Source organism: Atractosteus spatula, chromosome 2 (genome assembly GCF_055471065.1).
Source record: "Atractosteus spatula isolate fAtrSpa1 chromosome 2, fAtrSpa1.hap1, whole genome shotgun sequence".
In the NCBI taxonomy this organism is placed as follows: Eukaryota; Metazoa; Chordata; class Actinopteri; order Semionotiformes; family Lepisosteidae; genus Atractosteus; species Atractosteus spatula.
Genome location: NC_142707.1, coordinates 43,989,966 through 44,014,079, shown reverse-complemented (window position 1 = coordinate 44,014,079; position 24,114 = coordinate 43,989,966). Strand labels below are relative to the sequence as shown.

The 24,114-nt window shown below is 36.9% G+C and overlaps 1 protein-coding gene across 1 annotated transcript in view; it reads left to right on the top strand.

Annotated features, from left to right (window-relative positions):
• The first annotated feature begins 16,854 nt into the window (after positions 1-16,854).
• Positions 16,855-24,114, top strand: part of grik2 (glutamate receptor, ionotropic, kainate 2) — a 272,439-nt gene continuing 265,179 nt past the window's right edge. The window contains exons 1-2 of the mRNA XM_088906563.1: positions 16,855-17,287; positions 21,279-21,657. Of these exons, the coding sequence (XP_088762689.1) occupies positions 21,540-21,657 (118 nt within the window). The 5' untranslated portion in view covers positions 16,855-17,287; positions 21,279-21,539. The remainder of the gene's footprint in view (positions 17,288-21,278; positions 21,658-24,114) is intronic.

The following is a 24,114-nucleotide window of genomic DNA, read 5'->3' as shown; positions in this document are numbered from 1 at the left end:
GAATGACAGGACATCAATTCGTACAACTATTTTAAGAAAATTAAATTGTGCTTGCTCCCTTTTCTGACCACATCAGAAAGAAATATAAACAACAATATAATATCATCCTTTTGTGTTCCACTGTTTTTACAATTGCTGAAAATCAACAAGTGCTGAGGCCCTGACATACAGTATTTGTCACGATCTGGTTCTTTCCGGGCCCTATGCGGACGACACGATGCAGAATTGTGAAGACACAAGGGGAAAAATAGTCATGCAGGAAAAGGGTCTGGAGACAGGGGGGCGTGTCCGGGGAGTGCTGGTGATCCGGGGAGGTGTGGCCGGGGCAAACAATCCATGTAAAGTCCAAACGGGGAATCCAACACAAAAGCAAAAATCCTTAACCAGGCGATCCATCCGGGGGTTAAAACCATGAACTGGATCGGGACCGGCAAAGGGAGGGGAATCAGGAACTGAAGGTTAAAAACATAATGGAGCCAGACGCAGCAGGACCCGGGCTCTCACGATGCGGAAATCAATGAGAAGCCCTGGATGACGTCTGCATCTGGCTTATAAGGTGGAACAGAAGAGGGGCTGGAATAAAGAACAGGTGTGGGTAATGGGACAGAACGAGGAAGGGCTGGAGCGCCCTTAAGAGGAGGAGTAACAATCGTGACAGTATTGTCACGACTGGCACCCTATGCTTCCTTGATAGTCTCTGGCTTGCATTGCTGGGACAGGTTCTTGCTTGACCCATTCCAGAATATGCAGCGTTCCCAGAATGGAGATAACAGATATGACCTGGATGAACTCCAGGATGATGGAGATTTTTTTTTGTAAAATGTAGTCATGGTGACTATATAATTATGGAGTTCTCACCGAAAAAAATTCAAACAATTTGTAATGACATATGGTGCAAAAAATACTAATAAAAAAGCAAACAAACAAGAAGATGACCTGTGTTGTGACTGCAGTGTAAACCTCTTAATTGTTAAAGTATACTTTTGATAACTTAATTTTAATTCAAGTTATTGACTTGACATTTTCTAATATAAACTTAGAATTAGCATGTTTTTTCCTAATTGGGAAACATCAGCTTTTAATCATCTCTGTTCACGTCTACAGTCTTTTTACTAGCAGCAGAGAGATGTGATGACAACACACATTCTCCGAAACATATACAGGCTGTCCATGTCTGTTTCACACTGTAAAATCACCACTCCAGCAGGAGAGCGAGGACACTGGATAACACTTAAAGCTCCCAAGCATCTGATAAACCACACATTTCACTTTTTCACAGCAAGCTGAAGGCTGTGGAGCCCTAGCCATTATGAGCCTTCCCTTTCCCAAAAGTCACAGACAGATTACAGCCAACTGGGACAAACTGGACTACAGAAACCAACTTGTAGGTGAAACAGGCACCTTTACTGAGATACTTAGGAGGCCTGTGAAATGTATTAATGAGATAAATAACTTTCTGCCTTCATTTATTAAGAAAAACAATTTTGTCTTGTGATTTTTGATGTTATTTATTTGTTTTGTGTTCTTAATATTACACAGTTTGTTATATACTAATTTTAATGTATCTCCTGTATGTAATTTTGTTATGTTGGAGTAAAATAAGTGTTTAAGGAGAGATAGTTTCCCAAGTTAAAACCTGAATTATGCTCCTTGTGAATTCACTTTTGGTGACCCTAACATAGATATGCTGATTAATTTGGTGTTGAGTAGTATGACTCATTCATGGTTATTCTGTCTTATTGTTCATTGAGGATAGTTCAAACAGGCAGCTTTTGTTTAAATGTCTATCATAGTTTGAGCCCTACAGAATTAAAATAATTCTAGATTTGTCTTACAAATGTTGTATTCTTTTTGGTTCTAAAGAGAGCAAAGCAGTGCAATTTCTGGAATTTCTGATCTCATCATGAGATAGGCTTTAATGTATGAGTCATTTATTCACCAGCCACCAAACATTCAAAACAATTCAGGCACTCTTCACAGAGGATGTTGTTTGTAATCCATTAGAATTTGTCTTGGTTTAAAACTTACATACAGGGGACTATAATACTATAGTAAAATATAATGATTTTACTGTACACTGACAGGCATTACAAACAACTAATGGGTCCAATACTCATTTTTAATGACTCTCAGTAAATGTTGTCCAATAAGATGCCAAAGTGAGGTCCTGACTCTTGATCATTAGTGATTCCATACTACTATTTGATGCCCAGACAAAGGCCGTTGTGGATTTTCACTGCCTACCTAAAATGTCCCCTTAAAATTCCCCCTTAATTGAATGCCTACTCTCACTGTCACACAATGGCCTGAGGAAGGCCAAAGTAAGTCCATTTTATAAAAGAATGGCTCCGCCACAAAGCACAAATAAAGTGCAGTTTATTTAGTGCTCCCAGTCCCCCACACCAGAATAACAAAACACCAAAAAGAAACACAAATAGTTCTTCAAATAAAGAAATCCTCCTTTTCTTAGTGCTTTCTCTCAGATTTAAGTCATATGACCTGACTCACCAACCACCAACAACAACGCCCTCTTAGGCTGAGGAGCCAGTTCAAATAGTATGTAAGCCCCTCCCCCTCTGGAACAAACCATTTCTCCAATTCATAATAATTTCACCAACTATACATTCATAATTAATTCCTTTCTAACCAAAGAACATCACATATCTTAATAACACAGTTCTTTTGATGCTAGTTCAAATAAACAATACAGAAAATAAACAAAACAAACAATAACATTTCCCTCTCTTCACATGCATGTGGTTTTTTCCATCTCCATAAATAAACCTTGAGAAGGGAGGTTAGGTTTGGCCTTCTGAGGCCACCATAGGCTGACTTACACTGGAAGTGCCAACACCAAACAGTGAGTATCATTCATTTTGAGAGTGCTCTCCATTCACACCACAATACTCACTCACTCACTCACACCTGCATTTAAGTATGTGTTTTATGTATGTGAATGTATATGAAATTAAGAAATAGCAGTTACTAGTCAAGCCCTGAGTGTGCACCCTCAGGAACTTATCTAGCAACTGCTCAATGGAAGGTAAATGAATAGTGTATTTCCCATGCTACCTGTACCTCGTGACAGGCTCCTCTGTCACACTCACCTTACCTGTTCAGCTGCTATCCCACTAAGGCTGTTTTAAATTTGTTTGTTTTCAGGTTTATTTAAAAAAATTTAATAGGTAGAATGAAAGGTAAGAGGTCACAAATTAAATTAAAAAATGGTGAGACTGGAATCTTGGACAGTGTTCTCAAGATTTGGACCAACAATTGTTGAATTGGGCAGTACCAAAATGTGTGAATACAGTATAATGGTCAGTACTATGTCCTGAGCATTGTTGGCATGTCATTTTTTGACATCCCCATGGTACTTTAGCATATGTTGTCTGTGTAGTCCACTCTATGTACCATTGTATTTTAAATCAGATTAAGTTTATTTACTCTTCCTTGAAATACAGTAGTAAGTGTGTTAAGACAAATTGCTATCCGTTTCTATTGGCTTATTGAAATCCCTGTTCTACTTGTCTTTAGAAACATAGCTATATTCATCTGAACTGGCAGTTTTTATATATTTTGGAAGTGGTATTTTAATTGTTTCAATTTCTGTCCCTGTCTCCTGTGGATGGGAGCAGAGAATCAGACTGGTTATTGATTTTTGGCTTCAAAGCTTCTCTTAACTGGACATATTGGTAATATGAATGCCTTGGTATTGCATATTTCCCTCTGTTTATTGAATGAGTGGTCTTCCTTTACTCCTTCATGAAAGATGTGTCTCAAATGGGAAATACCCTTTTGTAGCCATGCTTTAAACAGAAAGGATTTTCCTACATTTGTAATGTCTGGGTTACACCATGTGGAAGATTTTGTAAATGTTGAACTATTACATTTGATTACCATAAATTAACCCTACTTTTAAAAAGACATAAGGGCTGATAACTACAACATAGTAAGTAAGCTTTATTTCGGTTTTATTATACTGAAATAAGTGTGTTGTTCATTGCTTAAAGTAGGTTAGCTAGATTCCATTTTTGTTTTTAACTGACTTGCAAGTAATCATCTTATTACCAAATTCAAAATTATTTTCCCTTAGTTTTGTACATAAATTCAATCTGCTCATATATTCTATTAAATTCTGCTTCAAGCGGTTTTATCATTTAAACAGGTTTTTTTTATTTACAATTGTAGGAGATTCAGAAAGCTTAGTTTATTTTTTCCCAGCTTCTATGTGGTACAGTATGTCTGATATGATACTTCCTCTTAAAGCCACCTTGGCAGTCCTCCAGAGCAGTGCGGGTAAACATTCAGGGGTGTCACATTCAATTCTATGATGTCAGTCCAATTTTTAAAATGAATTAAATTCCTCATCTTTTAATAGAGATGTATTAAAATGCCATCTTAAGGATTTAATTGGAATATTGTTAAAGGAAATTGTAAAACCAACTTGTATGGTCAAACAAAGTACATTCAAATTCCACATCAAAGGGGTGAATATTTAAAGTACAGTACTTCATAGATAGTGTGGTCAGTGAAGGCAAAAAAATTGTTAAACCTGTTCTGAGAAATGCACTAAAGATTTAATATTAAATTTATTTAGAATTTAAAGTTCTCTTTTAAGTTTAAATGTTTCAGGAAGACTCCTTCACTTCTAATTCTACACATTTTACATGTAATATAGGAAATTACCTATCCCTGCTTTGTCTATTCATTGATTGCTAATATGAAGGAGTCTGTGAGATTCCTCAAAGTTCAAACTTTTTCAGTTGTCCACTTGCATAATTCCACAATAGCATGTCACGCTTGTGCCCTACAATTTTGAAATATATTCTGAAGTCATAGGACAGAAACACGATTAAGTTATGTCTTAAGGAAAACCAAAAAATATCACAATGGAACATTTTAAAGGACTTGGCCTTGTCTCCAGTGGAGTTTTTTTTATTTACAATTCAATTCCTGTCAATCGTGGCTCATTAATTTATAAATATGGGCATCTTGGCCTTTCTACTATGGTATTCCACATCCCTGTACCACTCTATCACTATCCTGGTTTTTAAAATGCCAACTGACCAATTAGTTAAGTGACCCAGGAAGGCAGGTCATTCCCCACAGTTTTCAGGGAATGTATTGCAGAGAAGAACTACCATCTTGTCTGAACCTGTCGTCCTATCTTGAAAAATTTGGTTTTTCTCTTGTAGTGATATGTCAATTTGAATCTACTGAAACAATTAGAAATTTTTGCTGATGTTTTCTGTAGACCCAGAGAGCCTACCTTCCAACACATTATGCAGCTGAAGAATTGTTTTCTTTTTTATAATTAGCCATGGATGTTTGGTTTGATGAGATTGAGAATGAGAATTTGTTAATAGTCCAAACGTTCAAAAGCACCTGAGTTTCGTTAATCAGATTTAAATATTTTTTACTTGATGAAACACAATCCTTATTTTCCACAGCTGTGCTTTTAGTAAGAGCATATTAAGTCTAGTTGCAAATATATCAACAGCAGAATCCCCACCTGATTGTTGCTTGGGGCTTTATTAATTTTAACGATAGTAGTTCAAATTTATAAGACATTGTTCTGGTAGTTTTACTGAAAGACAATATACTGTATGTGACTGGCTTTTAGAACTTTTTACATGATCAGGGTTTCAAATTCATAATTAAAGCTCAAATAAAAAATAGAGTTTTTGAATAGCTTTCTTCATGTCTGACCTCCATCTGGTGCTCCACTTATGTACCAACTCTGTATCTAAGTCTACCCTGGGTGATACTGGAGCTGTGCTAAGAGGTCCTAGTGTGTGGACAGTCTCATGTTAAGAGGAATAAGAGCTGAGCTTCAGTGAGCTTCAGTGCAAATTAAGCACAGGTTTAAGAGACTACAACCAATGCTAAGTAAGAATACACGAATCTTGAGTGAATACATTATACATAGCAGCTTCCAAGCCAAACTGTGATGAGTGTGCACTTACCCTGTGATTATATAAAAACTTGTTAATGTATTGAGACTACAAATCATTTCATCCTATCCTGTTTATTTTTGTAAATTTATTGGTACAGTTGCGTTCTTACTTTGTGGTGTGGTTGGGTGTGTCTTGCTGGTAAACCATCTCTGTAAGCTTTTTTTAAAGTTTCGCTCATGCTCAGATTCGACTTACCCAAGCCCTATCATGACAAGTGTATCATTTCTTGAGTCATCCATTTCTGAAAACCATGTTCAATATTTCTCATTGAACTTTCAAAAGTTTCTACTCTTATGCCTGATTCTGTAAGTTTCCTTTTGAATTTTAGCAAAGATTCAACCAAGATATTTTAAAAACAGAACTTCTAATTAAATCAAGTAAGCTCTCTTCTATAACAAAGCTTAGAGACCAGTACTCTTTCAGAATTCAGATTTCCTGGGCAGAGCTTAGCTTCAAGTCTAATTTCAAAGAGACTCTCTCTCACTGTTAAAGCTTTTTATGAAGAAGAGCATTATGGATAATGTTCCTTCTGTTCTATCTTCTCTCCTTTCTTTTCCTTTATTTATGCTATAATCCTTTCCTGGATCATGCATACTAGCTTAATGAACTTACTCATAATGGTCTGAATATTGTTTAATATTTATGTTTTAATAAGGCTGAATTAATCATTTAACAGTTATTTTGTTCAATCTGCATTAATTTAAAGGACTTCTTTTGATTATCTATGTTTACTTGCCTCATGGTCCAAGGACAGCAGCACAATATCTATTGATTTTCTATTGCAAATCAAGCCTGTAAGTGCAAACTAATCTCAGGTGAAACTCACCTACCCCCTACTTACTGCACTTTTTGATACTGCAATATCCACTACATTGCACAACACATTCCATGTAGAATGTAGTAGGTAGCAGCAGGAAAATACCCCAGATGAAGATTCAGTGTGGCTCTGTGGCTAAAGATTTGCGCCGGTGGCTGGAAGGTGGCCTGTTCATATCCTGCGGCTGGCAGAGGAATCCTACTCTGTTGGGCCCCTGAGCAAGGCCCTTAACCCCAACTGCTCCAGAGGTGCTGTATACTGTAAATGGCTGACCCTGGGCTCTGACCCCAAGCTTCTCTCCCTGTCTGTGTGTCTAAAAAAACATATATTTTCCTTAATTAACAGTTTCTGTAGCTGCTCATGTAAAAATGAAGAAATGGTTCATGTTCTTAAGAAATTCCTTTAAAGATAGTTTGTGAAGTAAAAATGTAAAGTAGAAATAAAAGTTATGGTTTTGCTGTATTACTCTCATCATAGCCTTTCATTGAGCCTACGGGAAACTACTGGTTCTATTTGCTTAGGCTATGGTATAGAATGTCAAATTTTGCAGTTTCACCCTTTCCAAAACAGACTAAAACAAAGGTCAATTGTTGTGCTTAAAGATATAATTCTGTCCAATAAGATTGCTAGTACTGGGTAACATACGGCATAAGAATACAAAATATATTCTGCAGCATTCATAAATCCATCTACAATACAGAGGCTACCAGCACCTGAGAAAAGAAATACAAATGTCACGAACAGTTCTTTCCGGGCCCTATGCGGACAACATGATCCGGAATGTGAGGATACAATTGGGAAAATAGTCATGCAGGAGAAGGGTCAGGAGACAGGGGGCGTGTCCGAGGAGTGCAGGTGTCCAGGGAGAGTGAATCCAGGGCGAACAATCCAAGGGTAAATCCAGAGGGGGAATCCAAGACGAGAGGTTTAGTCCAAGACCAGGGGATCCATCCGAAGTTAAAACCAGAACCGGGTCGGGACCGGCGGGGCAGGGAATCAGGAACAGGAAACTAGAACCATAACGGAGCCAGACGCGGCAGGACCCCGGGCTCTCACGATGCGGAAATCAATGAGAAGCCCCGGGCAAACGCCTGCGTCTGGCTTTAAAGGTGGAACTAAAGAGGGGCTGGAATAAGGAACAGGTGTGGGGAATGGGACAGAACGAGGAAGGGCTGGAGCGCCCTTAAGAGGAGGAGTAACGATTGTGACAGTATTGTCATGACTGGCACCCTATGCTTCCTTGATAGTCTCAATGTCAATAATGTGAGACACCCTCCACCATAATGACAATCAAGAAACCATAATGTCAGATCAAGAAACTTCATAACATTTTATTTTAGAAACATCTAATTACTTTGTTGACAAAACCCAGGCTTCTTCAATTATTAATTGGGGAAACTCTAATCACTTTTTTATATATTGTTTTTAAAAGGTCAATTAATATTACTCAGAAGGAGCAACATAAATCTTTATTAAAACATGAACTGAAAGACAGAAATGTGTTGACCCAATGTGACTCAAGACAAAGTGTCAGGTCAATAGACCTGTCTTCATTTATCGTGATGAGTTATTTGTAACGAACAGTTCTTTCCGGACCCTATGTGGACGACACAATCCAAAGAAGTGGGGAAACACTGGGAAAACGTCATGCAGGAATACGGGGCTGAAAACAGGGGGGCGTGTCCAAAGTGTGCTGGTGCACGGGGGAGGTGTGGCCGAGGCAAACAATCCAAGAGAGTAATCCTTAGAGGGTATCCAAAAACACAAGAGTAAGTCCAAAGCCAGGAGATCCATCAAAACAAGGAATTAAAAACCATGAACCGGGTCGGAACCGGTGGACTAGGAACAGGAACAGAGGTAAAACCTCAACGGGACCAGGCGCTTCCAGGTCCCGGACTCGCATGGTGCGGAAACCAGATGCAGAGCTAGGAAGAGCGTCAGCGCCTGGCTTTTAAGGTGGGCTGGGTAAAAGGGATCAGGTGCACAGAATGAAGTCTAAAGTGAAAGGGCTGGAGCACTCTTAAGGAGGGGGGACTATAATCGTGACATTATTGCTGTTTTCTGTTTTTGGTAAAAACGTTTGATCTTAATACATAACATCTACAGTATATGCATTTTTTCAGGAAACTTTTGTTACCTACTGAATCCACCTCACCCACCTTTTCACCCCTGCCATGTACAGAAAATAATCTTAATGAACAGGATACTTTGCATCTAAAAAGCATTCTCTCTCATCCTAGCGTTAATCCCGCATCAGCAGGGTCCGCTTGTCGGCACGCCCGTCTCCATTTGGTGGTTTGAACCAAATCTTTGAGCTGATGTTGCCATTAAATGCGACCGAGAATACTCCAACCGGCGCGTCGCTCCGCCTGTCGTTGGAGTGGGGAGGAGGAGAACAAAGTAATGTAGCCAATTCATAGAGGGGGATTATTAGAAGGCATGGGAAATTTGGCCAGGACACCGGGGTTACACCCCTTGCATCTAAAAAGCATTATAATTAGCTATTCCACAGGTGCTGTGGTGCTTTCAGGTTCCATTCTTATATGACCTGGCATAGTGATAGAGGATGCTTTTTTTGTTTCCGATTAGTTTTGCAATGAGCTCAGTGCTAATTGACTGTTAAGGATTCAAGTTTTTGCCCAGACTGTCATATTTTCATTTTATTTGGCATAAATGTACAGAAATCAAAATGAAAAATGCCAGTAGATGTTCTATCTCCAACCACTCCTCAACACTTTAAATGTTTCATTTATTCCCCATTAACAGACAATTATCTACAGATTCTAAAGAGAATTTATTTTTCGTTCCATTTTCTCCAGTTTGAATAATTCTATCTTTTATAGTAATTACTTACGAAGAAAACAACATCTTGACAGTATGGCACAGTGACTGACGTTTTGGGAAGGGGGTTTAATATGAAGTGATGAACAGGAGGATAGATAGCACAGAGGTCTAGAAATATCCAACTTAACAGCTCTTAGCTAAGTGGTCTCTGACTTGTTTGCTTATTTTGTCTTTTTCAGTCGTTTGTTATACTTAGTTCATGAATTCATGTCCCCAGTGGAAAAACATACAGTATATATCCTTATGTCATTTTTAGTCAACTACAGTTTGAAAGTATATTAAATATATAGACAAAATATGAGGGAGGGAGAGACAGAGAAAAGAATGAAAAAACTACATATACTGTATGCATAATAAACCTGGAAACAGGTCAGAAAATCACATTTAAGTTCCACAAAATAAGGAATATCATTAGCAGCTTGTCAGGCTTTGCCCCCTACCTTTCCCCAGTAAAACCACAAATTCCTAGAAGGTCTAAAAAAAACCGTGGTTTGGGAACAAACAACAATGGCAGATTTATGAAACTACAGGGTGTTTCCACTGGTGTTTATAGTAACTGCATTATAAAAATAGTTATTTGGTAGAATTATTACTTCAAGACTGGCAATAGCCACTTGAATGAAATAACATAATGCTCAACAAGAAGTGCACATCAAACTAGCAGTACATGTTAAGCCCAAAGTCAGATTTCAAAGTACATTGTCTATCAGTCATTGTATGGTACAGTATGTGTTAAAAAAGCCATGCAAACACATTCTTATAAACCAGTTGCTGGCAGCATGGGACCAAGGTGGCCCTTCTCCCTTTGGTGAATGAAGCACACAGAGGATCTGCCATCTACCAGTAGATAGCTATAAATACAGAGTCCACGGGGTCAGCGTCCGTGGAGGTAACACACATCTGAGATACGGTTGAAAACCTCACAGCACTCTAAAAGTAGTTGTCTGGCTCTACCTAATTTTAAATACAGGGTTAGTCAAAATGCTGTTGACAGCTTTGACAGTTTATTACAAATTAATTGCATGGGTTACTGTGACAAAAAAGGTTTCAAATGAAAGCATAAATATCAAAGTTTCTAACAGTTACCTTACAATCCTTCGCCATCTGTGGAGGAGAAAACGAAGCTTTAGTAAAATAATTGGCATTTATACTCGTCGGCAACATTTTGACTAACCCTGTATTATTGGGCTTTTCATTTGACGGTGCTTGAGATGTGGTTGGAATTTGAACTTCAGTGTCATAGAGACCAAATGGGGAAGCATTAATTAAATCAATTAAACTCCAAGATCTTTTATTTTCCTGGCTATCAACCTTTGCATGGCTGTGTAATTGATAACTCACAGGAAACATGGAGGAAATTCAACCACATTCTTCATAGCTTCACAAAATGTGAAGCTTCATAGCTTTCACCTAAATATGGATTAACTTCCTCTTATAAACTAGTTATTGTCCCTTTACCTACCTACCTTCATCTACAAGAAATGTTCATCCTTACAGAGACATCTATGATGATAGTGGCCTGCACATTTTTCAGGATCTGAGGGAGCTCATTAGTCTCATTTCCTGGGTTTTCCTGGGTTTATGCATTTCAGTCTCATCCCTTATCATACTAACACGAGGCCATGGGCCACCCTCACATCTGATTTAATCATTTTAGCTGTCACTGGACAAGAAGTCCACAAGAAGTCTGTATATTCTCTCATCTTAGACTTTCTTCTCTTATCTACCCTGTACTGTCTCTATTCCATTGTAAACAAACATGCTTGTAAATAGATCTCTTTTTATCCAATAGAAATATTGCTCTTGACTTTGAGACAGTTTTGCTGACAAGTAGATCAGGTTGGAACATCTCTGAGGTGAAATGTCTGCTGCACAACCTCTACTTTTTTACTCATACATCACATGACATTAGTCATTACATTGACAAGTGAGCAGGAAGTGCCGGTTTTATGTCACAAATGGTTTGGGACAACATGGCAACCACACAGTACTTTCACAAAGTTTACAATTTTGTGCTTTATTTGGAATTTGTGAAATTTTGCAACACCATCAATTAGTCTATTTTGTTACCAAAATAATAACTGGTCTGAGAAATTCAGACTCCAGTTCCTTTTTAAATGCACAATGCCATTCCAGTGGTTCGACATTAAGATCCCAAACCTCTCTGCTACAGATGAGCTCGTGGGTGTACCTATGGTACCAATATATCTACTGCATAGACATGTATTTTGGGAATATCCTGTAATGTGCACCTTAAGATATACAGTATTTGACTAATACGTTTTCAGATGTGACTGGTGTGATTGTGCAGCTGAGCCCCTGACTACTTATTTTTCAGTCATGATGTCTTTTACTGCTGGCTCTAAAAGCAGTGTTTTTATTATAAGGCTGGATGGAAAACCCCTTAAATCACACTTGGTTGCAGTCATTTACAGAAATTGGCCTTTTGGAAATAAATGTGGTTAGGTTATATTTTGCTAGATTAAGAACTGTGACAGCACAATCGAATGTTTTTTGTTATTATCAAGGTTTGCCCAATTAATGTTGCATTGTGTTATTTTCTCAGAATTAATTTTGAAAAATGATTTAAGAACGAGTGGCAGGGTGACACAGTGGTTGGTATTACTGCCTTACAGCGCTGGAGCTCTGGCTTCAGTTCCTGGGGTGCTCTCCGCATGAAGTTTGTATGTTTCCCTTGTTTTTGCATGAGTTACCTCCCACAGTTCAAAAACATACTGGCAGGTTAATTGGCTTCTGTAAAAATTGGCCCTGGTGTGAATATGTGCATATTTGTCCTGTGATGGACTGGTGCCTTGTCCAGTGTGTATCCTGCCTTGCACCCATTGCTGTGGGTTACGCTCCAACCCCCCATGACCCTGTACTGGATAAAGGGGATAGAAAATGAATGGATGGTTTAAAAATTAGAAATCCTAAGAATCACACTATCCCATTTAACTGTTTTTTAGAGATCCTCTTAATTTTGTCATCAACTGGAGATGAATCTACAATGATTGGGAGAGGACCAGAGGCTGGAGGTTCTTATCCTCAGAACTGAATTTTAGTTTCACAAAAGCGAAAATAAATACAAAATCCCAGTTTTTACTATGTCCATCACAGTAATCACCCTTCATTTCAATTCACTTAGCACTTATCAAATCAGCCTTTCATGCTAGCAAGTCCCTGATAATGGAACCTTTGCTCCTTTAAGAGCTCAGTAACAGCATGCCAAACACATTTACCACTCTGGGATACATTTGGTTTATAGGGTGAAAAATCCAAATGTTTGAACACAGAATCACTTTTTCCAAAATATGCAACCAAGATCTAGCTAGCTGATGCATTGTCATGTATTTATCAACTTACCTCACAGTTTTAAGCACATGGCTTTGTACAGCCAGGGGCACTAGTCAGCATAATATCGATTCAGTCTCAGCCTCAGGCTTCTGTTTGCAAAACTATCTAATCACTAGTAACCAGGTGAGATACAAGCTCTTCTGGATTATAAAGAATTGTGGTATCTAGGCTCCCCTCACTGGTGGTGATCCTGTGTTCTGATGTTTCAAGATTTCAGAAGACCTTGGAAAGATGGAAGAATCTCCTAGAGGCTTTCATCCAGTATTATATCAAATAAAGCTGCTTCTGATGATTGCTGATGGAATTATATGTTGCATTGTACACTCAAATGCTCTGTATGGCAGAAATGTACATTTTTCAAAAGGTGTTGTCACAATAAGAGTAACCCCCAAAATCAGGGATTTCTTTACTTTGTAGATGACTATGCATCTTGCAATTGTAAAGGACCCCCCTTCCCTTTCCACAGATTCTATTCATCTCCCGAAACCACCCGTCACACAAAGACCAGCAACAGATACTAGTTTGGCTTTAGTGCGCTTTTTATTTTCAAGCAATACAACAGTTAACATTGTCTATTTCGATCCCATGGCACATTATAAAAAACCAATTCCAAAGGGCACGCGTTCCAGACACAATCGCAAGTACCCATTTGGACTTCGGATAGCAAATAAATGTCCCAAAATAGTGCGGTCCAGTAGTTCTGTCCTACATGTAGTCCCCCGGTGATTCTTAAGCATGTTTTCCAGTTCTGGCTATCCCAAACAACGTTGCTCCCTCATGCTCTTGGACAGGATAATGGCGCTAAATCTCTTCAGTGTAAAAAAAAAAAAGATTTATATGAGACTCTATCCACATATACAAAATCCTAAGGATACAGAAAGTTTCAATCCAAAGAACTTTTTCACACTCAGTAGTGAAACAAGGACACATTGTCACAATAAGAAAAATGAATTCATTTAGGATGAAGAACATGAAATGTTTCTTTATGTAAAGAGTTATAGGCATCTGAAATAGGTTTTTGATTTAGGTGGTTGAGGTCCAAACAAGCTATTTAAGAAACAGCTGGGTGGAAATTTGGATTCCCCTTGCTACTAAGTTATCAAATCACCTTGAAGTGCTGAATGAGTTCTTCTCATTTGCAACTTTTTATGATCTTATATTTTAAAGCGAGTAACCCATTATATGTGAAATTGCACAGCAGAATTAGTCAAAGTTTTGAAAGGAAGAGTTAGCATAATATTCCTGTTACTCCAGGATCTCGAAAGCCTGATCTGAAAAGATCTGTGACATTTCAAAACAGGGCATTTGTATTAGATATTCGGTGAGAATCAACAATAATGTACTCACCCTTCAAAAAAGGGTTATTCATCTAAATTGTATCTAAATATAGAAGGCCTGAAAGCAACTGCTGAAAAGTCAATGAAACACATTCAGATTAATAGTGTAATAAATTACAACGTTATAAAATGATAACGTCCCTAAATGGCTCAGTAATCATCATTTGTAACAATACCAGTTTCTATTATGATTGGATATAGTGTTTCCTTTGCTATTACACTAAACTAAAACAAATAGCTTTTTCTTAAACTTAATCCTTACATAAAATGTATATCGCCTATAAAGAATATGTAAAATTCCATTATTTTCAATTATTCCAGTTTGCTATTTATTTTAATATTCTATACTACAAATAGTACTTCTTGGAGGGTAGTTTTGAACCACTATGAAAATATGTAAATAGGCATATGTACAGTTTTTCAGTTTTTATATATTTTTTATTTTTAAATCATATTCTTATTTCTTCATTTTTAATCCAAATAAACTGCTTATCAACTAAAGTTAACATTTCAGAAAGTGCAACAGTTTTATTTCAGAGCTTCAATCCACTTACTAATCACAAATTTAAAAAGTAGCATTTGTTGATGAGTTTCTTTCGGCCCAAAACAAAAATCCCCTTGCACACAAAATATCACCACAAAGTACAGAGCTCAAAATTTGCATTCAGTGGGTGGGTCATAGTTTTGATTTAGTCTAGGCACTTAATTTAAACAAATGATTGTCAGCGACATTTTAAAATTAGTCATTATCATTTACATTTTAAAAGGAAATTAGACTGACAAAGACTAATGTTTTCATGTACTGGTTTATTGTGCTATGAAACATTCACATTTTCTCCAAGATGCCACATACTTACCTATTCTAAAACAGATTGTTATATAAGTATAAGATATATTTACATACAGCAGATATTAAGATCAGTAGCTTACTATACACTGTCAGTAGATTGTGTAGTTAATTTACTTCATATCCATTTACTCCATGTTTTTTTTAAAGAAACAGTGTAGCTAAAGTTTCCATTGTTGTGCTTAAAAAAACAATTATTGTTTTGGCTTTAGCTACCAAGAAGTGGATGGTTCTAATTACTCTAAAATCAAATGGTTGGTACTGCTGTTCTTTTAGGCATAGTAGATATATTTGTACTATATTTACAATTAACATCAGTTTACATATTTTTTAAATAAGAGTTTTTGTAGCAGTGGATTAATTTGTACATTACCATTGAGAAACAGTATTAATATGAGTGCTGGAAAATAACTATAATAAAACAAGGCACAAATTAAATCAATGTGCAAGAATCACTTGAGCGATTGAGGAACTATACTCTGCTGAGCATGAGAGATGTTCTCTCTTTGATTGCAAAAACTGTCATTAAATGCAGCAGAAAACCATAAAATGTGGAGTTTACACTGTCATTTACCAGAAACACTTTTGTTTCAGCAAATATTATGGATGAATTATTCTTATGTAATATAATAAGCTTTTCTTATGTTTTAAATAGCAAATGTTCCTTTCCTGCTTTGTTTAACACAGCTCAGACATCCACAAATGTTTTATTGTCTGACCACAGCCCACCTGTAATTGTGTTATTCTAGTTAAAATTAGTGTTTCTTCATACAAAATAAATAAACATTAATTTTCCAAATCATTTACTAAACTTGCAGTGTATTTACTATATTACACGATACATGTGACTTTCTTCTACTTTGTCTCCCTTGGCAATAAAACTGATTTTATGCAACATTTTGTTTGTATTTTGCAGGTTATGGGTATTACTTCCACAGGCAGATTAGGTGAATAATTAATTTCCTGTTGGACATGGAAGACTGCCTGTAATTAAAGAAAGCAGTGTGTGCCAATTGAACTGCAAGTCACACCATACAATTGTAGAGACTCACTAGCACATCTATACTGTCTTGTTTCTAGTTCACAATGGCCTCATTGACTATTTTAGACTTTACAACTACACTTTTGATTCTGTTAACTGAAAGAGGTCATATCAAAGATTCCTTTCATTTTGCAACCCCACCAATTTATATAATTTCTTATCACCACTATCTCTTATTGCTATTGAACTGTTTTCACACTGACAGAGTTCACATTGAACTGCAGGCATTGTTTCATAGTCTGTGATAAAAAGGGAAGGCTGTTTTTTATTAAATTAAGCAGGAGTCGCAGGTCGTTGTGTTGGTTATATTACTGTTTATGCTTTGGCAGATAAGACAGATAACATGAGCTTTTGACTGAATAACTATACATGTAAATTTCAACAACCTACTTAGAATGATGCTCCAAACAGATCAAAATGTAGATAACAATTAATTATATAAAACGGTTTAAACAGTTAACAGATATTTTAAACAGAGTAAGTGGTTCTAGAAGGCTTTAATTACTGATATTTAAATACATGCATCCGTACTAACGATGGAAAGGTTTTATTAAAACGTGGGAAAATATAAGGTTAAATTGTTACAAATGCTCAATTCCCGAAAAAACACTTCCTCTTTACTGAAATAATTAACCTTTTCCATTCTGCCGTGCCTCACTCACAGTTTTCCACCCAACAAGTTTGATCAATTCGTCACAGTTCCATTTCCCACACTAGTGGCATTATTAATGCGTTTGGGGGTCTCTGAGGTTCTCCGAAGGAGTGCTGAACCTCCGCGTTAAGTACACCTATAAACACGCTAGTGAACGCTACATGATTTCTCGTGCTACAGAAGTCAACAATGCTTTAAGAAATACAGATTAAAACGCCTCAGCATCCCAGATTAAAGATAGAAAACCTCGGTTTGATGTATGCTGTTTCTTTAAGCAATGAGTTTTTTTGTCCGACAGGAGGCGTGTCTTCTCCACAGCACAGACACAGCGAGTCTCTAGTCTGTAGGACTGATTCCACTGAGCTATTGGAACAAATGAACTACTTTCTCTTGCTCTTGTAACACTAAACAGCTCATTCTGCTTTTCAAACCCGAAGGTAAGAAGGCTTTAAAACATTTTATTTATTGGAATTAATTTGACCTTGTCTCCTTTTTATAACTCAGTCATGTTCCGCTCCTTTTTTAGTCTTTTAATTTTGAACGTTACAATATTTGGTGGTTATGTATTTTTTTTGTCTTGTAGTGATATAACATTTGACGAGAACTCTCAACAAATGTTATTTTAAAATGGTCAAAATTCTATCTTATCTTTTGCCATAGCAAAAAATAAGTTGGAAATATGTTTTTTTGTGAGAAAGTTAAACCATAAAATGTAAATAAAGTTAAAAATAATTTCGATATACTGATAAATGAGTGTTATATATTTCGTTTTAGCAAATACGTATATGGCACGGTTCATGTTAATCTTTGGCATGAATGCCGTTGTAAATGTCTAAAAGGTTACGACTTGTTAGTTAATAAAGCGTGTTGAGATATGACCTCTTGTGTCTTCATTTGACCCCTATTTAAAATGCATGTCTCTTCCGACTCTCTGCTTGCAGGGCTAATGCACTTGGTATTGTGCTGCTTAAAAGACGTTAGGAATCGTTTTGTCTGCAATATAAATTCTAGGGGACGTTCGTGTTAACGTGGTGCGCAATATGGAATCAAGTTTAGAAACAGGTAGTATGGCTCATCATACGAACGCTCAGAAATTCACTTGAAATTCCAAACATTTCTTGGATTGTTCTTTATAAATATAAAAGAATGTATGGATCCATGACTGGTTTAAATATAAACTTCATTACATAGACAATGTAGAGGTCGTAGAAACATGAGCCTGTACTTAAAAAGGAAGAAAAGCTAACGGAACAGTATATATATATATTTCTGTTATCTCACCAAATGAGATAAATACCAACCACACTATAGTTTAAAAGTATTATGTCTAAAAAAAGCTAATTTCTCAACTGTGTGATACTTTAATTACAATACAAGTTGCTACATGACAATGAAACATAATTGCCAGTTTTCCTTCATTAATCGTCGGTATAGACTAAGCAAATATAGAACAGTACCATCCATTTGCAACAGTTTAAAAAGTAAGTGATACTATGTAGGTAATAAGTGTATGACTTAAGTATTTCAAGCGAAAGGCGTCGAATTAATACTGAATGTAACATTTCAATTAAATTTAACCTGCTTAAAGCAAGTTATTAGAAAGTTTAAGAAGGAAAGCGTACTGTAATACTAAATGTTATTTCCCCTCTAACCCCTCCCCCACCCTCCGAACCCCCTACCGCACAGAGAGGCAAAACACAATGTATTTTCCTTAAACCTTACACAGAAACCTGCGGATGACCTTAAAAAGCATGTGTGATATTTGTTTGAGTGTAAAGCTTTTGTTAAAAGTTTACTTTAAAACTTTTCCTTGTAAAATGCATGAATTTCTGATTCTGGAAGGAAACAATAATTTGATCTCTTCAATCGGGTGTCCCCAAAGGGAGTGAGGTGAAAGTATGGCATTAAGCAAAAAAAGATAAAGCATTCCTATTCATGAGAAAAACTATGTATACATTATTCATTGAAACAGGAAATGTTTACCCTGAGCTATTGATTGGAGGATAGACATTTGTCCACCTTTCAATCAAACTGATATAGTTTGAAGATGGGATTTGGCTTGAATGAAATATTACTGACAGCTTGGCCTGTGCTGTTAAACCAATCAAGCCCCTAACAGTACATTAAGGCAAAGACTGTAATAAAACTACTTCATGTGACTTAAGATTTTAAACTCAGATTTCTGCGGTTCAGCAGGTTATAAGTAAATTGTTGAAAAGTGCCAGTGTAGTTTATTATTAGCCGAATAAAAATGAAGAGATTCATAAAGCCGTGTAAGTGATTATAAGCCCTGATAAGTACGGAGCGCTTTCATGCCAAAAACATAAAATAGGAAAGCTTCAGACATGATATTACTACTTTAGAAATACCAGTCAACGCGTCGCTGTTCGCGGTGCTGAAACCCAAATTCCACTTATTTACAGTATGTAATACAGAATGCAATTGGATAAGTAAAATCCACAAACCGTATCATCGTCATATTAGTAAATGCGTTGGTTGTATTTCTAACATCCTGACCTATTCAGATACAATCAAGAAACAGAAAAAAAATAAAGTAGTGGAGCATATAGGTTTATCTAATTAACACTAAACATAAAACATAAAAGGAACGCAACGCGACTTGTGATAGATCACTCGACAGCCCCTCAGTAGCATTTAATGTGAAAAGACAGTGTACCAGAAGTACCTTTACGAAAAGATTTTGAACATAACTTCCATCACCAGCTCATGTTCAAACCGTAATAATGAAGTTTGGTGCATGTACTCGAGCGCAACGCCTTGTGACACTCGAGTGATAGTTCACTAGAACAACGTATTGTCTCGGAATTACCGTCTCCATTAGACGTGTTGATTACAAATCTTTTTATCTACACAAACATGCACCCATGGTAATCTCTCATAAAACTCTCAAAGTACTGTGATAATAAACACGTAATGAATTTTAGACTGGCTACTCAAATTGGATTATAGTGTTTAATGCCATAAGAGGTTTTGATCGTGAAAACTGATTAAAAGCATATGAGGTAGATTATCGAAACCAGTTTTTTTCATTTGAACGAACGGAGTTGCCTGGTGTCTTAAGGAACACGAAATTGCCTTCAATTTAAAGCAACATTGTCTGTTTTAGAATAAAGACCTGATAGGTTTTATAACAAACTTCTGAAAAAGTTTTTTAAAAAATATTGTTAAAAGTCAATTTAAAGATAAGCTAAAACTAGATTATCTGACTACAAGGTATAAATGACACGCCGCTTACAAAAATGTGTCGTTGACGTTCGAAGTGCTTATTACAGGAATGTGACGCTATTTCATATAGTACTGTACATCTAATGGGATATGTACAGTATACAGGCTATATACTAAAGCGACTTAAAATATTTCTACTTCATACTAAACATAAAGATGTTGCACATTTCCTAAAAATATGGCTTGCAGTAGGATAAACCATGTTATATTCTGCAGTCTAAAGCGTCATTGAATATCAGCCTCAGTATTAATCTGCATAGAAAAGCGAGTAGAAGTGGTTACTCTTAACCGGCGATAAAGAGTAAAACTAGCGTTAATGAGTATTACATCCCCATTTTGATTTCGTAAAGATAGACTAAAATAACTAGAACAAAAAAACTTTAAATAACTTTAATAGTAAAACCGCAAAAGGTACATCGACACTCATGGCTATTTGTTTCGGTCTACACTAACAAAAAAAGGCATTTTTAGCTCTCTACGATTTGTGGCAACATTAAATGTATAGATACAGTTTTCTATTGCTGCAATGAATAAAGTAAATCTTTATGAAAGTCTTCCTTAAAGTTAGCCTCATACAATTTCACTGAAATTTGCAGGGTTTAATAGATGGTATAAATATAAACAGTATTAATAACAATATTTAGTGTCTTTCTAGAGAGCTCCGCTACTATGCTCTTAAAAGTTCACACAAAGCCCCCTTTTCTTTCGTATTATCTGCAACATTCCGGTTCCTATCATAACTTTGGTACATACCTCTTACACAACTTCAAGGCTAACAGATTTCGACCTGCCGAGCCAGCTATTAGAATTCATGTATTGATTTTACAGAAGAGCACACTATATTCCCACCGGTGGGGACTTCTGTTGGCAGAAACAAAGAGTGTGGATACGTAAATAAACGAAACTCCCCAGTTCCATAGCGAGAAAAAGGAAAGATGTAACATCACTCGGGTGCCAGATAGGAATCGGAAGATTTTGTGGTCAGCACCGGTGAAATAAGCTATCTTTTTTTCTCTCACACACACTAATCTTGGCTCCACGTCAGACGCTGTGCAGCAGTGCAGTAGAATGGTAGCATAGACAACCGCTGCCTATAGATTGCTATTGCAATCTTGCCGTCCGTGGTTTAGTCTTCCTTAGACTGTGTTGCTTGGATATCTACCGATCCTCTCTTTTTTTCAGACTGCTTGTGAATGGATTTCTTCTGGATTTGCACAGCCTAACATGGATGTCCCACCATTCCTTGCATCGGAAGGTTGCTTCTTGGCGCAGTGAAACAAGAACATGCAGGGATTGCTAATGGATTTGGGAAGCATATGCTTTCTTTTCTAAGTGACCATGCCGTGATCCTCACTGAGGGCCATTACCCTGCATAACGTCAATAAAACAACTTCGGGGAATCTAACAATACAGGGAATAAGCACTGTGCATTATACAAACATCATGAAGATTATATCCCCAATTCTAACTAATCTGGTCTTCAGGTGCACCGTTAGGCTTCTTCTGCTGATATTACTATGTGTGGGATTTTCTCAGGGGATGCCGCACGTTTTAAGATTTGGTAAGACTCTTTTTCTTTAAAAATATTACTCATGAATTAGAATGCACTCAGACTGAATGATTTTGGACGCCATAACTGGTGTGTTCAAACACAGTTTAGATGTAACCATGACCCCTTTGTTGCCCCTTCGCATTTTGCATATTAAAATGGGCTGTGGTGCAGCACGTCTCTTAAACGCTTCCTCCTGCCTCTTGCCTAAAGATGTTTTATGTTCACTCAGCCAATAATACTGTATATAGCGAGTACACATTATCACAGAAGAGGTAACACCAAACACTCCCGGGTACGCCTGACAGCAAGGTAGACAAATATCCTTTGTAGAATATGTAGAAGTTCTTTTTATTAATATGCATGTTATATATACTGTACATAGAGTTAGAGTGATATCCATTTAGTTTGCTAAAAGCGTGATCCAGTGAAAACAGCATGCTAGCGGTGAAAATGTATCCCGCCTACTATGACCTTTAGTGTACACTTAGCAAGGTTAAATATAACTTCATTAATGTTCTGTCAAAGACGTAAAAGCCTCACACAAGATGCTCAATGATAATTCCATAAATATAAAGTAAATAACGTTATTTTAAGGCAGACCTACGTTAATGGCGATCAAGTGCTGCTGAAACGGTTTGAAAACACTTTTAATGTTTTCCTCTAAGTTTTCTAAAACCCACTTGTATGCACTGCACTTAAAAGATTCAACGTTTTGTAGTTTGGAATTTCGACGTAAAACAACCAAAAGTGAATTGATTTTCGTGTTGATACACCGTTCATTCTGACTCATGCAAATGTTTCCATTGTTAGAAAAGAATAGTGTTTACTTTTATAATGTCGAATGTCTGAAATTACTACTGTACATTTAATAATTCGGGTCCACTGTGTATTATTTAACGTGTTCCTTTAGTTGCGTCACAATGACCAAAAGGTTGCAATAACTGTGCAGCAGGTGTGCTTAAATGGTGTGTTTAAACATTGATTGAATAATGTTTGCAGTTTTTCTGTTTCTACTGTACATTCCGAGACATGTTGTAGGCTGCTGTAGATTAAGATGGTGATGCTGCCCGTGTGCTTATTTTTATGTACCTTATTAAGCCTCATGTACTGTTTATGAAATCTCTGTACATAGTTCTGGAGCAGTCAAAATGAAAGGAACAGTTTTGCTTCAGAAAGACTATTTTTTCTTTGCTTCGTTGTGGTAGCCAGAACACGCACACAGACGTGAGCGATTTCTCTCAGCCATTGGTTGCTTAAGGTGTTGCTTTCAGTACGTTGCTAATGGCAACCATTCCAAGGAATGTATTGTTCTAACTATGCGTATTCCTGTTCGTTTTACTAGGAACATGCGCTTCGCATAAGCGACATCAAGATTGTTACACATGTAATATTTCGTGCCTTTTAAATGCTAATGTCCAAAATCCACTGTTTCATGATTGTTTTGGATTAAAAACAGATTAGCTCGAAAAACTGAATTTTGCATCATAATGTCGAAGTCGGATAATCACAATCCGTTTCCTTTTACTGTTTTTTAATGGCACTGTTTTTATGTGCCATTTCAGTGTCATTCATGTTCACAAATAGAAACTAAAAGCTGCCAGTTTTATTTGTCCCACAGACAGAAAAGGACAGGCCTTATTTAACGTTAGGTTTCTAAGGAAGGGCTACTGTACTTCTACACAAAGCCCTCTCGTCACCATAGTGCAGTCTGCCTTTTAACTCTGAGCGATCTGTGGACTAGCATATCATATGCCGTCAGTTTCAAAGGGTATGCACTAGAGTGCTGCTGGGGGAAAAAAAATAAGACGCAGATTGTCAAAGCCAGTTCAAACATTCTCTAAGTGCCTTGCAAAAAAATACAACATAAGATAGGTAATAAAGTTCTCTGCGCTACGAGCTAATTTTGTTAATGACTAACACTAGACTTCTAGTCTAAACAACGAGTCTTCGCAATTATTTGATCTTATTATTGCAGTGAACTTTGTACACGTGTCAGAATGCGTCAAGATCCCACAGCTTTGCTTTTAGAGCAAACCGTGTGACTCGCTGCTCCTTGTTCATTAGATTGTTGAACCTAATGGAGAAAATATTGTTTCTCCATTATGCCTCTTTGTGGTTGCTCTTTGTTTTTATTTAGAGCTGGACACACGCTATGCCTGCTTGTTACTCTCAGTGACTACGCGTCTCTACCTCTGATTCTAGAGTCCATATCCAATGTTTCCTTATAACGTACAACCAAATGATTATTAGAAAGGATGCTGCACAGCGGGTCGAAAGATAGTAAAAACAACAATAGCAGTTCCGTCAAGTAAAACGCTGAGATATTGTACTCTTTCCCGTGGAAGATAATAAGGCATCAGAAACAGAAGGCATTGTGTTCAACTCTACAGGAATGCAATCCAATGTGTTTACAGGTAGATTAAGATGTAAATACTACATACTGTCTTAGAATGATAAAGCAGCTTA